Source organism: Oryza brachyantha, chromosome 5 (genome assembly GCF_000231095.2).
Source record: "Oryza brachyantha chromosome 5, ObraRS2, whole genome shotgun sequence".
In the NCBI taxonomy this organism is placed as follows: domain Eukaryota; kingdom Viridiplantae; phylum Streptophyta; class Magnoliopsida; order Poales; family Poaceae; genus Oryza; species Oryza brachyantha.
The window spans coordinates 3,477,326-3,493,333 of NC_023167.2; the positions used below are offsets into that span (position 1 = coordinate 3,477,326).

Sequence of the window (16,008 nt, forward strand, 5' to 3'; positions counted from 1 at the left end):
ATAGTTAGTCTATGTTTAATATTTATAATAAGTGTCTAAATATCCGATGTGATATGGAACTAAAAAGTTTAGCCCCATCTAAACACCCCTTCAGCAATTTGTAAATTAGCGTACCAATATGTTGTTATAATATTTTTGAAATTAATGTATAAACCTGGTTTCGTAAGTTGTAAATTAGCATACCAATATGTTGTTATAATATTTTTGAAATTAATGTATAAACCTGGTTTTGTAAGTTCTGAAATTACCGTCCAAATTTAAAAGCTTGTAATTGTACTATGTGCCAACCTATAATTAATTATGTAAAGCTATAATAGTCACTATTAACTAATGTTTTATAGCTATTTTATCAGAGTTTGTTTAATAATTATATTAACAAATGATTGAGGGATAAACAACTTAGAAAGTTTGGTTTGTACGATTGTATTTGAAAGAGTTTATGATATCCTATTTATAAATAAATTGAGTCGTAGTGTTAGCACAGTACTCGTAACAAAGTGGAGGGGATATAATCAAGAGTTTGCTATCTAGGATAAGAAATAACAAAGAAAGGCTCCGGGAGCAAAAGCATGTGGGGAAAAAAAATAAAACACAAGCACACGACTCTTGCCTTTTTAACATCAACATAAAAGAATATGGATTGACATCCAATTTCCATTCACTCCTGAAGAAAAACAAACGACCAGAACAGAAAAAAAAATGCCATCGATGCAGCAATCAAATCATCCTAGCCGTATCAAACAAGTATTTACCTATAATAGTATAATGTATTTCTTGGTTTGCTCTGTATGTTACTTTAGACACGCTAAATTGATTTATTGCATTCATACGTATCTTAAGCTCTTGATTTAACACTAATAAAGTAGGATGTGCACTATTTAGCACCAGATCTTTTTCACCTTCGGGCTTCAAAAGCTTGCGAGTTGTCTGGCTCTGTCAACTTGTCAAGCGATGGTAGAAAGGAGTGCCCTGGTAAATAAAAGATTTCTTGCATTTTGCATTCTCTTAATATATTCATATTCTTTTAATGAACCTTACCTACATATTCTTCAACAAAAAAATTTATACAACAAAACGAAAGGGATAAGAGCTGAAATACTATTTTTTATACTTCTCTTGTAATTTTTGGTTCCTAAATGTTTCAGATTTAGTACAAGTGACGTTGAGCAAACTCAATAGAGCATTGGTTAACTAGTTGAACGCAAAAACTAATATTTAGTGAATACACATTTCAATACAAATCTGACACCCTTTTAATTTTATAATTAATTATTGGTCAATATCTCCAAAGTTTGACTTATATACAAAATCAAAAAAAATGGCAAGCACAATTATAATACTGTAGTGTGAAACTTTTTCCGTGGTAACACGGTTATGTTTATCATTTATTGTAATACTATTTTTTTCCATAGCAACACGCGGTTATTTTTTCTAAGAAACGTCATAATGATAAAAAAGAAATTTTCAAGACACCTAAAAAGACCAACTGTCCACCAGATCAATCTCCTCGCACTAGCGCGCGACCTCCCTCCTCCCCGCTCTCCCCTGCGGGTGGCCCAGGACGGGCTCCTCTCCTCCCGCCGCCTGCGCCTCACCCTAGTACGCGAGCTCCACCCCCCCCCCCTCCGGGCGCCGGCGCTCTCCCGCCGCCTGCGCCGATCTCCCCGCCAGCAGGGGCGCTGTCGTCCTTCATCCTCTCACCGGTGAGCATCTATCCACCCACATCCTCCTTTTCCCATTTCTCTCTATGAACGCATTTTTTCTCTCTTCTGAATCCGGCTTGATTTGCCTTAATAATAACCTTAAATGGGAGTAATAACAGGTTTTTTTTTTTTGGTTCCAAAAAAGTTTGGGGGTTCAAAACTGAACCCCCATGTCCCACGATAGATCCGCCCCTGGATACAACCGCACAAGCACGAGTTGCTCTATGCTGATCTTGCGCTGAAACTGGGCAGTAGGAGAATCAATTGAGATGAAACATATTTCCTCTCTTGTCCAGTGATATGCTGTGTGTTAAGCACTAGTAGTTCTACTCTTGAAGATGAACTAGGACTTTAGTACCGCCCTTAACTTGACGTGCATCTAACTTAATAGTCTGAAACATCAATTGTTCAGTTCATAGCATTTCGTAAGAATAGAAGATGCAACTTAGGAAGTTGACGTCAATACAACATATGCAATCTTCACTTTGAAGAGCAACATGTTCTTCTGTTAGGACTTGGTCTTTTAAAATCATATTTGATACATGCAGCAGTATTACATCTTTTCTTTACTGGTAAGATAAAATTCTATGCTCATAGAGACATTGGCTACAGGTATAAGAAAGTAAAGAGCGGGAACATCATAGAGACATTGGCTAAGAAAGTGTTGAGAAGGAACATCTATATATCCTCAGATTGGTTTGCACATAGTGGGCAAACTCCCAGTGCAACCAAAATAGGAAAAATGGAATGTTGATGATATATCCTATTCAGAGTTTCAAACACGTAGTGCAACTAGGGATGAAATCGGTTTGGATAGTTTCTGGCATCCGGATGACTTTTGGGAAATGGATAGTGTTAGATGGATATTTTTCAGAGTCCTGGAAATGGAAACAAATTCAAATATTTCTCTCATAGACAGAAACAGATACGGTAAGGCTAGTATACAGTGGAATTCGGATTCGGTTGGGAATTATCTGGATAGTTATTCAGATGCTTTCGGAAAATGGCCCATTCCACACTAGCTTATACTTTAGACCCATAGATCAAGCCCAATTCATTTGTCAATTCTTTCTTTTTTTTCATTTTAAAATATGGTATCTTACTACAAAACTACATGTTATGCACTAGCATTATCTTCTTGTTTTACTAATTTTATGATCTTAAGATGGAGAGAACTCCACTTTAGCTAATTTTAAATTTTAAATTGCTCATTCTTTTGGAAAAAAGAAACTAAAATCCATGGCAGTAAAAACTAAAGAGTAAATGTTATTTTTGATGATCTATTTATTTGATATAAATCGTTAAATATGATCTGCTATCACAATAATATAATATATTATAGTAACTAGATATTTCTTTGTATGAAGCCAAGTAATACTATTAGTTTGTACTTGCCTATATGATGTATCCATATGTATATACAATTGCTATAATTTAAATAACCTGATCTATTCTTTGGTACAGAAGAAGTTTATAACTCTTTGCTGATTCAAGTAGTCTGTTATGAGAGGCTTTTACATTCCAATAAATATTTGTTACCGTATTTGTACTGATTTGTATTCACTCTGTATCTATATTCGATAATATTCAACTCCGTTTTTGTATTTGGGGTTTCTAATTCTGATTCCAAAATAATATGAAAACAAATATAGTTTCCATCCATTTCCGATCCGTTTTCATTCCTATCCCCAATATCTTATGCAGCCCACAAACAAGAAAATGCTTTAGTCCTACCTGCCATCTTCCAGAGATGAAAGTACTGAACTCTACTTATTCATACTTCATAAGTTCAAAATCATAGCAATACTCATCATTTAGCAACCATGAGTGCATGAATCTATGACCTACTACATCTCTCATTCAAAATATTCATGCCACTATCCACACTAGTTCATTCACCTAATTTGGAAGGGTTTTAACTCATTAGTTGTGTCGGTGGCTTAGTCGATTTAGAAGCATATAAATGGATGTGTCTTTGTGGGGCTTCGCCCAATTTCAATTCCATCATGCAAGATTTTAGAGATGAGGCTAAGTTATGGTGTGTATGCAGGGGGCCAAAGGCCCAAATAGGTCGTAGTTTTTGTTGTTTCTTTGGCAAGTTCTTTGTATGAGTCCTTTTTTTACTTTCTTCTCTTCTTAATATATAATGGCATGCAGCTGTCCTGCGTGTTTAAGGAAAATATCCTGATTGCAAGAGGTCCCCAGGTCATCATCAATCTCCATGGCACAGGAACCCCTTCTAACATGAGACATCAGCTACAGGATACATCTGTGGCAAATTTGGTGGTGCATTTTGCAAGATTAGGGGTCTAAATATGCAATTTTAAAGGTTAGGGACTGGGATGAGAGCAACGAACAAGTTTAGGACAGCCACTGTAATCTACTTAAATATGAAATATAAGTTTTTCTCTGATAATGGTTCACATGAAATGATGAAATTCATGGTGCCCATGAAGCCATGACATGTTCAGTCCATTAGGGCCCTTGGGATGGTGCATGGAACAGCTACTGCAACCTTACTACTTGCTTGTCATTGCACCTTATATTTTCAAAGGTTGTATTTGCTGGGTCATCTTTAACAGCTAGTAGGGATTTCAGTTCTCTGTTTTTACAGGATGTGTTTTCATGCAGATACTTCATTATGGCAGCTAGACGCAATGTTAGAGGTTATGCTCCTCTTGCTACAGAGGACAGGGATGACAACAACCTTACTGATGATGTTGACCTTCGGTTCGCCTACACCCCAAAATCCTTTAGAAAAATCCCATGGAAGTCAATTGCCTTGGCACTATTCCTTCTCCTCCTTGGAAGCTCTCTACTCTTCCTTTCATATTTCATATTCACAGATCACATGGAGGGTGATAACTCTCAGGCGTATGGTCTCTTATTCCTGGGTATCCTTGCCTTTCTTCCTGGTATGTTACCGTATATTGCTTTAGCTTAGATTTTCACATTGGCATGGAATTGTTTCATCTCCTCAATGAAATTTTATTCCAAAATTATTTTCAACCATTCACCCTGACTAACTTGAAAAGTATTTATTGTAGTGTAGTTTTCTTTTCAACTGTATGCGCTGCTCATAAAGAAAGATCAATAGCCATATGCATCATTGTTGGGGTCAGTGATGTAAGGTAGTCCATGTTAGTATGTAGCCATTACTGAGTGTGGAAGTGGACTGTTGCACTTGACGTTTGATGCTTTTGTTATTGATAATCATTATCGCGTAAAACAAAATTTGTCCTTTTGTGCATCTCAGTTATCATGCTGGGACGACTGGTCCTATCTTTTGACATCACAACTATTATACTGGAAACAGAACCAGTTTTACCCTTTGGATCTCAGACTTTTAATGTGCAAGTGTAAACTTATGTGCTTTGTTATTGATGCAGAGAAAGACATCTCTGGCCTGTATCAATTTCCTGAAAGGACTATGTAGTCATGACATGTAAATTCTGACGTTATGTTGCAGGATTTTATGAGACTCGAGTTGCTTACTATTCCTGGAGAGGAGCACCAGGGTACACCTTTGCATCCATTCCAGACTATTAGCCTTTTCATTTCGTCTTGCAGAGGGGGCAGTGAAAACGAAAATGGGCAAAAGCTTGAAACTTCAATCAGGAAGTAGGAGTCAAATGAGTTCTTGTTTTTATTACCACTAAAATGTCAGCATGTAATGATGTAAATGAAGACATGAAGTCACCTGCTCATTGCTGTGGTCTCCTAATGGTATATTTCACCAGGCATCACTAGTGCTTGCTTTAGATAAAACTCAAACTCTTGTTCTTGCTTGCTTGTTTCTACAATCTACATAGAATGTTGTTTAAGAGTCGCTGCATATATTTGTTCTGCAATTCCAAAAAAAAATTCATTGGTGACATCAATGCTTTGATTTATTTTATTTGCTACTGTATAGCGATACTTTGATGTATATTTTGAAGCTCTCATAGTTGCTGATTGCAATTTGAATCATGTTGTACTGTTGTTTTATATAATATTTGAATTGATTAATTACTCCACCAAAAGTTAATCCATCTCCTTACCGGCCGTGTTCTGCGGGATGGGTATAAGATAACTTATTCACGGCACGGAAAAATCGTAGTAATAGATTAGTACATGATTAACTAATTATTAATTATTAAAAAAAATATAAAATAGATTAATATGATTTTTAAAATAACTTTTCTATAGAATTTTTTTATAAAAAATACACCGTTTAGCAGTTTGGAAAGTGTATGCGTGAAAAACGAGATAGGTAAGTTAACTTGTATGACACATGGGTCTAGGGCCCACATGCTAGTGAGACATCAGTTCAAACAAAGGACTACAGTTTTCTTGGCAAATGCCTATTTGGATCATGAGTAAGAAGAGAAAAAATAGCTTATCAAAGCAAATTAGATTTTTTTTTGTTTTCATATAATCTTTTGTATTAGTACGATATAATTTGTCATTAAGATGGTTGTGCGTCATTTTTCATGTTAAATGCAATTGAAGTTACAAAATATTTCCATTTTGTCCTTGATCATAATGGTACTAGGTATACCTCGGGTGAAATATTGTGTTGCCATTCTGAATTTTGGATGTTGTAGCAAGTATGCAGTGCATCATCATCCATATTATGATATTATTCGTACCAGTGCATTACCTCTCACATGCGTACCAATTTGAATTCTAGCACCACCAACTATAAGTCAAACTGAGACCATAAATCGAACAGGCACAACCAAATGATCTTTACTACCAGGACTAGAACGAAGGATCATGTGCTGTAATTACTAAAGCATATACAATCATGTCGATTTTAGGTTGGAAACGGTTGGAAAACTGTCTCTCCTATTTTCATTTTCATATTTTTTTTGTTCGGAAACGAAAATGGTACGGTAGAGACGGAAACGGAAACGGAAACGATATCGGCGTTGCTGAAATTCCAAGAACGGTACAACCGGAACGGAAATGTATCAATAACGGTCGGTAAATGAAAATGCATGTTGAAAATAACGATATATAGTTTACGACAGATTAATGGTACCACTTGTCCACTTCATACTCACATCATATCAATTAATAGCATACTAAGTATAGACAATCAATAAAAGAGCAACTTAACAAATTGAAAATAAATTCAGAAATTAATATAATAGACGGCCGGCGGGCAGATCTGGTCACTATCTGAGGCTAGCAGCAGCGGCGGCTGACAGAGCAGCGACGATGGCGCGACGGTGATGTGGTGCCATGCGTCAGGTGCGTGTGCGGTGTGCGGCGGCGTCGTCGTCTCCTACAGTCCTGCCACTCTCCTATCACATATGCGTGTACTGGACCGTGTGGACCCATGGTGACTAGTTAGTGTTAGGCATTGTTTAGTTCCTAAATTTTTTTTCCAAAAACATCACATCGAATTTTTGGACACCTAAATAAAGCATTAAACATAGATGAACCAAAAAACTAATTGCACAGTTACGGAAGAAATCTTAAGACGAATCTTTTGAGCCTAATTAGTCCATGATTAGCCATAAGTGCTACAGTAACCAATATGCTCATGATGGATCAATTTGGCTCAAAGGATTCGTCTCGCGGTTTCTAAGCTAACCGTGAAATTCGTTTTTTTCATTTGTGTCCGAAAACCCCTTCCGATATCCAGTTAAACATTTGACGTGACACTTCTCCCAAAAAAATTTTCAATCTAAACACCACCTTAGGCACTTTGGACTTTACAACTAATGGGCCAACGCTTGACTGGACTTTCTGTCACGCCCTGAGTTTATCCTGAGCCTAAATTCGTAAAGAAAATTCGTAAATAATAATTGGCTTAATCAACTCAGGAAAAATCCCTCTAAAGAAATTAATTTAATTAAATCGAGGTTCGTAAATCGATTAACTAGATTTAAACTCAAATTGCAGAAGTATAAAATTTGGCCAAACAAATTAATTTAAAATTCGGCAAAAGTGGGGCTTTCCTTTTTCCCTTCTTTTTCCTTTCTTTTTCACTCCCTTCTCAAATTGGGCCGAAGTCCAATTTTCCTCCTCTCTCTTTTTCTTTTTCCTATTTTCTTTTCCCCTCTTCCTTCCCGGGCCAGCCCAGCCGAGCCGGCCTACCTCCCCAGCTCGGCCGGCCCATCCGACCGGCCGCCTCCTCTCCCGCGCACGCGCTTCCTCCCTCCCTCCTGGGCCACCGCTCGGCCCAGCTCGCCCGCGCCCGCGCCGCGCAAGTCTGCGTTGCCTTCCCGCCACGTCCAGGCCGAGCTCCGCGCGTCGCCGCCGCCGACTCCATCTCCGTCGCCCGCAACGGCCGCCGCCGAATCCGGCCGTCGCCGACTCGGTCTCCTTCCCAACCGACGCCTCCATCTTAGCCGGCGCCACCTCCCCTATAAATTCCCCTCCCCCGCGCCGCCTCGCCACCTTTCGCCCGTCGCCCGAGCTTGCTGCTGCCGTTCGATCTCGTCGTCGGTCGCCGGACGTCGCCGCCTATCCGCGTCGCCACCGCCGCCTCGACCTTGCCGACCTTTCGTCGGCTTCCGTCGCCACCGGTGGGCACCCGAGCGCCCTCGCGCCTCTTCCTCCCCTCCGCCACCGCGCCCGACCTCCTCACCGCCGCCGAGCAATCTCCACCGCCACCACTGATCAACCGCGCCACCGGCCGTCGTCACCTGTCCCGGGTCCTCGCCGACTTGCTGCCGCACTCCGTCACCGCCGGTGAGCTCTCCCCTCCTCCCTCTCCCTCCTTTCCCTCTCCACGAGCCATTGCTGGGGAAGCTGCTGCCACCGCGCGCTTGCGCGCCTCGGTCCTCGCCGTTGTCCCTCCGCCCGCCGTCTACTTCGCCTCGGCGTCGCCGTGGGGGCCTCGCCGCCATCGGAGCGCCGCCGGCCCCGGCACGTCACCGCCGCCTTCTTCCCGAGCCGGCACCATCCTTTGTTGTCCTCCTCTTGGTCCGGCCGCCGTCTTTGCCGTCGCCGCCGGTCACGCCTTCATCGCCGCGCTCGTTGCGCCGTTGCCGCCATCAGGTTGCGTCGTCGCCGCCCGCTCGTCGCCAGCACCGTCTTTTCCCTCGGCCGAGGCCGTCTTCCCCTCCTCCTTTGCTCTGGGCCACTGACGAGTGGGTCCCACTCGCCAGCCGTCGGCCGCCCCTCTCTCCTTCCCGCAGGGCCCGCATGCCAGCCGATCCCACCCTCTCTCTGTCTTGCGGGCCTAGCCGCCGGCCCCTCTCTCTCTCTCCCACTGACAAGTGGTCCCCACCCGTCAGTGCCTCCTCTCCCCTCGCTGACGTCAGTGGCCCCATTAATTGCGCAATAATTGATTTAGGACTTTTCTGTTTAGTTAAAAAACCCAGAAAACTTCTAAAATTCATAGTTAATTCATTTAGTCTCTGTTTAGGTCCATTCAAGTTTTATTAAATCCAGAAAAATACCAAGAATCCATTAAAAATAGTTTCTTTCTCTGTTTCAGTAGTTTTATAGCCTGTTTTGCTTGTTTTGCCTTATTTGTCGTAGGTTTTGACCCCGTCGCAGCGTCGTTCGTTCCCGAAGTCGTCGCCGAAGTTTCTCATGGGTCTAAGCAAGGCAAGTGGCACCCTTCTTTGAACATATTGATCCTATGTTTATAAAATCCCTGCTTTACATTCAAACATGCATTGTTTTATGCAAATCTATTTATTTTATTTATCTATTGGGCAATTACCTTTATACCCGTTGATCCCCACTTATTATTATTATTATCCCAGGGTTAATTTGACTAGGGATAGGCTTAGGCAATGCTTAGCCATGCTTAGTTCAACTAGCTCACCAATTATCATTTAATTAATGATTAGACTTTGATAAACCTTTAATGGTTGTGATCATGATGAATTTCCCCAATGTGGATTAATACAACTAAAATATTGCTTATGATGGGCTATGGGTGCATGGTTTTGAGAGTCGTGCCCATAGCAATTAAGGACCGGTTCTCGGGAAACCCTGAAAGTCTTATACGTACTAACCACAAGCCAGAATGGGCAACGGTGTGACTCGTAATCTAGCTTGTCCCTATTCGACGTACCAAGGCAAGGGTGAGCGTGATGGAGTATGGACGGACAATCGTGGTGTAACGAAAGCCTCTGCTGCTTCCGGATTCACCAAGGCACAAAAGGGGACTGCCCGACTTGGTGTAAAGGAGGGGGTGAAACCTGAAGTGCGATGCGATTGTCTAGGGAGGGTTAGGTGAAAGGTCTTATCATGGTTTCCGTACTGAGGTATCGTGGTGATACATTGGGGCATGGTAACATGCTTGGGAACTAAAGAAGGCCATAAGCAGCAGATTCTCAACGAAAGGGTCTAGCCGCGTTCGCACTAATACCCGAACAGTTTGAGACGTCCAGAGAGTCGGATGCATGTTGCAACTTCCTCCGCGGTTCCGATCCCACTCTCCTATAAAGACAACAGCGACTGGATACTGAGCTCGTGGGTACGCACTATATATCAGTCCTTGGTCACATCAATTGTCTTCTTGATCGCTCGATCGATTGTTCCTCAATCCTCATGGCCACTGCTCTCGTCTGCCCCAAACTTCAAGTGGAACAACAATGCCGTTCTGCCGGCGGCGACGGCGACGGCGGTGGCCGCGTCGGCCAGACAGTCGCGATGCTCGTCGCCACGGCGTTCACGGCGCAGGCGGCGTACCGTGCGCGGCGGGAGCCGTCGGACCTGGCCTTCGTGCTCTTCGCCTACGTCGCGCTGGGACTGCTCGTGCGCCTCAACATTTACGAGCGGCCGCCGCCGCCGGTGGATCAGCAGGAGGAAGACGACGGTACGATGACGGGGGAGCGGCGGCGGTGGCCCAAGATGGCCGTGTGGGCGTTGTCGGCGGCGCTGAGCGTCGCGTTCCCCTGGGGCATCGATCGCGGCGGTCATGCCGGCGCCGGCGCTGGAGGACGCCGTGTGGGGAATGACCCCCTCCGTGGTGGTCGCCGGTTTCTACCTTCTGTTCGTGTAGAGGCCTGCGGCCATTTCATCGCCTACGCCACGCTAGGACTGTTCGTCCTGTGGCTCGGCACGTACGAGCGGCCGCCGCTGACGGTAGAGACGAAGGACGAGGAGGCCGTGTGGGCGCTGTCGACGACGTGGTCTGCGCTTTCTGAACCGTGGAACCTCGCCTTCGTCTGCGTCGCCTACGCGAACCTCACCGCGCTCTTCGTCGTCATCCGCCGCTCCCAGCGTCGTCTCACGCCTGCGTCGCCGGCCAAGGAGCGACGGCGGCTGCGGCGCCAAGCCTGGGAGCTGTCGACCGCACTCAGCTGCGCGTTCGCGTACCGGGCAGAGCGTATCATGCCGCCTGCCATGGCCGTCATCGTCTGGACCATGACCGCCTGTGCCATCGTCGGAGGGCTCTACATCCTGGTTCTTAACGACGATGGCCGTGGATCGGAGGATTGCCATGCCGTCGACGTCGACGATGGCCAATCCTCCTTGAACAAACTTACTGCACACGAAATGGTGTAGGACGAACCATATGCACATATCAGTTAATCGGTCGGCCTATCTAAGTAAAGCATTTTTCTTATTCTTGAGTAGTTATCACAAGGTACCCTTTTCTAAAAAGAGTTTTATTTAAAAAGTATGGTAACTTAAAGTATTTTTTAAGGACGGTAAAAAAAATTTCTAGAAAGTGCAAAAAATTTATACTAAAATTTTTGAGACCTTTGACGTATTTTTCAAGGATAATAAAAAAACTCTTTCTAGAAGGTACAAAATTTTACATAGAAAACAGTGATACCTTATTTACCTTCAGAATGGGAAAGATGCTCAACGAAGAAACTCCAAATAATCCGCGCGAACGAAGCTTAATATATAAACTTTTTATCTATCTTGTTTGTAGTATGAAGTTTCATAGTTATACATGTAAAGTTTATATATAGAAAATTTATGCATGAAAAGAATTAATATATAAAGTATTTAGTAGAAAAACATCTGCATAGAAAATGTTGTCTTGGAAAGATGTATCCCCATTAGTCTTTGTGCTTCCTGAGGCCCTCCTATCTGTTTGGTAACATGTCTGATTTTATTGTCCATTATGATTTATGAGTTGGTGCAGGATGTTTTATTTGGTTTGCAAAATACTCACTCCATCCTTGAATAAGTGTGCTCTCTTCTAGTTCAAATTTGAGCGAGAAGAAAACACTTATTTTGAGAAAGAAAAACGAAACAAATATAAAAATGGAATTGAAGGGAATTATGCTGTACGTTAAACTGTACTTATTACAAGTAAAATGACCTATCAACAGCAAAATAAAAATTAGGGATAAAACTTAATTGTGTGTTTTAGTGATTTAAAATAACTTATAAGAAAATAAACTATATAAAAAAATTCCCAAAATCAACTTAAAATGGTTCAGCTGAATCATGGCTTCCACGTTGATTGCTAGCGGTCCCGATTAGAGACGCTTGCCGTCGACGTCCACACCTGGGAGGCCTGCACCGCCGGTCGCCGGCCCGCGCCTCGCGCGCGTGCAGTAGCCATCGATCGCTCGTGAAACACCGGCCAGTCACCTGTCAGATCAAAAGAGGAAAAACGACATCGCCGCGGCCGGCTCGCGCGCGTGGGGATGCCGAGCCCGAGCAACAGGTGTGGTGGATCGATGAACTTACCGGTGAATTCCTCCTCCTCCCCCTGCAGCACCGTAACGCGGAGCGGCGCGCGGCGTCGTGGGAGCAAGCAGTCGTACGTGATGGCCGCTCGCGCGCGCGCGGGGATGGATTCGTTCTTCCCGGCCGGCACGCTCTAGCTAGATCCGGGGCCGGCCGGTGGACGGCTGCCGCCGAGGGCTCACCCGCGGTCGGGCCGTGCTGGAGTACTGCGGCGCGCGCTCGGCAGCTGGAGAGTTTCATATAGGAGTATATCACAGTATATGCTGGGTGCTTTCCGTGTTTCTTCTCGGGAAGTTGTATCGGAAGGAAATTCCACACAACTTCGGTCCTTCGCCGCGGTCGCATCCGGTGCACCATCTCGCATGGTGGGTCACGCCATCCGTAAATCGCCGTGTAGTTGGTGTGTTTGGTGCAACAGCATACCCACTCAAATACCGTCCCTATTCTAAAATATAAATATTTTTAGATCCTATAACACAGACTTTAAATATTCTCTCTATTTATAAATATAAATATCTTTAGATTATTTAGCATAGACTAAAGAGATGTTAAATAATTTCTCTTTTAGTTATTTCAATGGTTAATTTTTAAATTTTGAATTGATTAGATTTCTTTTCTAAACATTTGATTAGTTTTGGAACATAGTAAAATATGAAATAATAGCAATCAGCACACAAGTGCTTATATTATGTACACAATTTTAAGCCTAGGAATGCTATATTTTGGGATGAAGGTAATAGGAGAAAAGATGGAAAAGGTAGACCAACAACATAAACTAACCAGTTATCAAAATCATTCTCTTTTAGTCATCTCAGTGTTTAATTTTTAATTTTGGATTGGTTAGATTTTTTCCTAAGCATATGATTGGTTCTGAAATCGTCGGAATGACTAAAATTATAGAAATCAATGAAGAAATTATCATATTATGATATAAAATTTAAAGCCTACAAATAATATAAACAAAGGGGATACTCACCTCATGCACAAAAGAATCATCTTCTAGTCATAAATACGACAACATGTTTAGAAGCATCCCCAAAGTTGCTTTTCTTTTATATGAAGAGAGTATTCCATCTGGTTTTTTATTTGACATTAACTTTTTGTTTACATTTGACTTTTTATATTATTAAATTTTTTAATATATAAAATAATAAATTGTGCTTAATATATTTTTGATAATAAATAAATCACAACAAAATAATTAATAATTATATATTTTTTAATAAAATAAATGGTTAAACATTAACTTAAAAATTAACCGCGTCAAATTTAAAATAAACGATGGAAGTAGTACGAAAGATCCATTTTCTATTAGCGCGAGAAATTCTAACGCGCATAAGTCAAAGTCGCCATGTTCTGCTTACCACTCGCATTTTATATGCTATATAAAAATAGATGGAATACTACTTCCATGCCATCTAGTGAGATGAAGGCCTGCAGCTTCTCCAGTCGTTTACTCGTTTTCACTGGTTCATCACACCTCAATCGGATGCACCGGTGGCTATTATATACTACATTCATTCTAAAATGTAAAATTTAAAATGTAAAATATAAGTGTATCTACGATTTAAATTCTGTATAATATTTCTACAATTATTCTCATAATTTTAATTATTTCAATGAGTTTAGAGTCAATCAAATGGCTCAAAAAGGATTTTAGTCAATTCAAGATTTTAAAATTAATTACTGAAGTGGCTAAAGAGAATCTATTCTCTTTTAACATCTAATTAGTTCAATCTAAACAACCTAAAAATACTTATATTCTCTCCATAACATGATGTAAGACATTTTATACTATGCTTTAAATGAATGGTAATAAATCTAGATACAATACATATATAAATTATATATATATATATATATCAAATTGATCAATTGATAAATGTACTAAAGTTTCCCATATAAAACGGAATTAGAATTTTAGGGCGGATGTAATAAATGCAGCCAGCGCAGTCTGGCAATTAGCTTATCTGGAAGGTCAGTCACAGTGGCCACTCAACCTAGCCTCCTCCCTCGATCCAGGGGCGAATTTGGTAGGGGGGCGGGGGCTCAAGACTCTGCTACCCCATTAAAACTATTAAAGCCCTCACGAAGACCCCCTCATCAAATTTATGATAAATATCAATAGAAAGTGGAGTTGAAACTCTATCTAACTTGTTCAGACCCTACTAATAGAAAGTAAGGCTGAAACTCTATATAACTTATTCAGACACTTCTAATATCGTTGGCTGGATCCACCACTGCCTTGATCTTGCCTCTCATGGCACCGCTCTCCGTCCAGCCTCAAGGAGGAGCAACGACGATGCAATGGTAGCAGTGGCAGCAGCGGCAACGGCAGCTGGATTGCCTAGACAGTCGCGATTGCTAGTTGCCATGGTGTTCACGGCGCAGGCGGCGTACCGTGCGCGACAGGAGCCATCGGACCTGACCTTCTTACTCTTCGCCTACCCTGTGCTGGGAGTGGGAGTTGGGACTCCTCTTCCTATGCCTTGCTATGTAGGAGCGGCTGCCGCCGCCGGTGGGTCAGCAGGAGGGCCATGACGGGGGAGCGGTGGCGGTGACTCAAGATGGCCGTGTGGGCTCTGTCAACGGCGCTGAGCGTCGACTTTTCCTGGCGTGTCGCGACGGTCATGCCGGCGAGGGCGCTGAAGGCCGGCCGTCGTCTGGGGAATGACTTCCGGCGTGGTGGTCGTTGGCTTCGACCCTCTGTTCGTGTATAGGCACTGCGGTGATTCAATCCTACTCCGACCTTGATTCATGCAAGACGACAAGGCGTCGTGCAAGCTCTCTCAGATCGTGTAGCCAAACATTTGGAAAAGAAACGGTTACTGGTTTGGAATTGTAAGGCCTCTTACAGTGCACTGACGTGTCACGTATCCTTAGCCCACCACGTAGGAAAATCAGCCCCACCTGGCCTGTGAACTGCAACCTGCGGAGCACCTCGCGTCTAACAGGGGGGACGAGTTCTTCATCAGAGGATGGCAGGGTCGAAGACGTTCAAGGGTGAGGGCGCAGCATTGGTGGGCGAGGATTCCTCAAAAAGTTGCAATACCCAGAAATTTAGTGGGCCCTTTTGAGGGTACTTTGCATTGTAGCTATCGTATCTCTAGCTATGCCTTTGGGCCAAAAACTGGCTAGAGCTACGACCTCTCGTAGCCTACACTGTAAGAGGCCTAAGGGCATTCATAGTGCGCCAACGTGGCGAGGAGCCTTAGCCCGCCACGTTGGCCACAGTGTGTATGGGGCCCACTTTGCGTCGCCCTGTAGAGGATCACCCATCCGGGCGAAGACGCGAGGCGCTTCACCTCGAGGTCTGTGGAGGCACGCCCGGGGGACCCAATGTGAGCCGTCGTCCCCCTGCGTGCGTCGAACGATGCCGCCGTCATCGACAGACCACCGGCACCACCACCTGACCCGCTAGCGTCGTCGCCCGAGATGCAAGCTTCGCCGCCGGACAGACGCCGTCGTCGGCTAACCACCGGTGCCCTCGCGCGACGGACGCCGCCTTCGCCGACTGCCGCCGCCCCGACCAGATCTGCTTGGGCCGCTGCCGCCGCCGGGAGCGGACGGCCGAACGCCGCCGCCCCACCCAGATCTGCTTGGGCCGCCGCCGCCGTCGCTTGAGCTCCGCTGTGTTCGCCCGAGCTCCGCCACCGCCGTTGCCTGAGTTTCGCCGTCGTAGACGCCGCCGAGT

At 43.6% G+C, this 16,008-nt stretch overlaps 2 protein-coding genes and 1 pseudogene across 3 annotated transcripts; all 3 read left to right on the forward strand.

Moving 5' to 3' along the window:
* Window positions 1-1,596: 1,596 nt before the first annotated feature.
* Window positions 1,597-5,472, forward strand: LOC102712633 (transmembrane protein 230). 2 transcript variants are annotated; one of them, XM_006654052.3, is made up of 3 exons: window positions 1,597-1,703; window positions 4,335-4,618; window positions 5,173-5,472. In XM_006654052.3, the coding sequence occupies exons 2-3, from the start codon at window positions 4,345-4,347 to the stop codon at window positions 5,250-5,252; spliced, it is 354 nt and encodes a 117-aa protein (XP_006654115.1). In that variant the 5' UTR covers window positions 1,597-1,703; window positions 4,335-4,344; the 3' UTR covers window positions 5,253-5,472. The 2 variants fall into 2 exon arrangements, with proteins under 2 accessions (XP_006654115.1, XP_006654114.1); XM_006654051.3 differs by lacking the exon at window positions 1,597-1,703 and adding an exon at window positions 3,893-4,257.
* Window positions 5,473-10,081: 4,609 nt separating this feature from the next.
* LOC102710984 lies at window positions 10,082-10,698 on the forward strand (annotated as a pseudogene).
* Window positions 10,698-11,309, forward strand: LOC121054412 (the record flags this gene model as incomplete). Its single annotated transcript, XM_040523910.1, has 1 exon — window positions 10,698-11,309. A coding segment is annotated over one exon (471 nt), but the record flags the coding sequence as incomplete, so codon positions are not given.
* Between the last annotated feature and the right edge of the window lie 4,699 nt (window positions 11,310-16,008).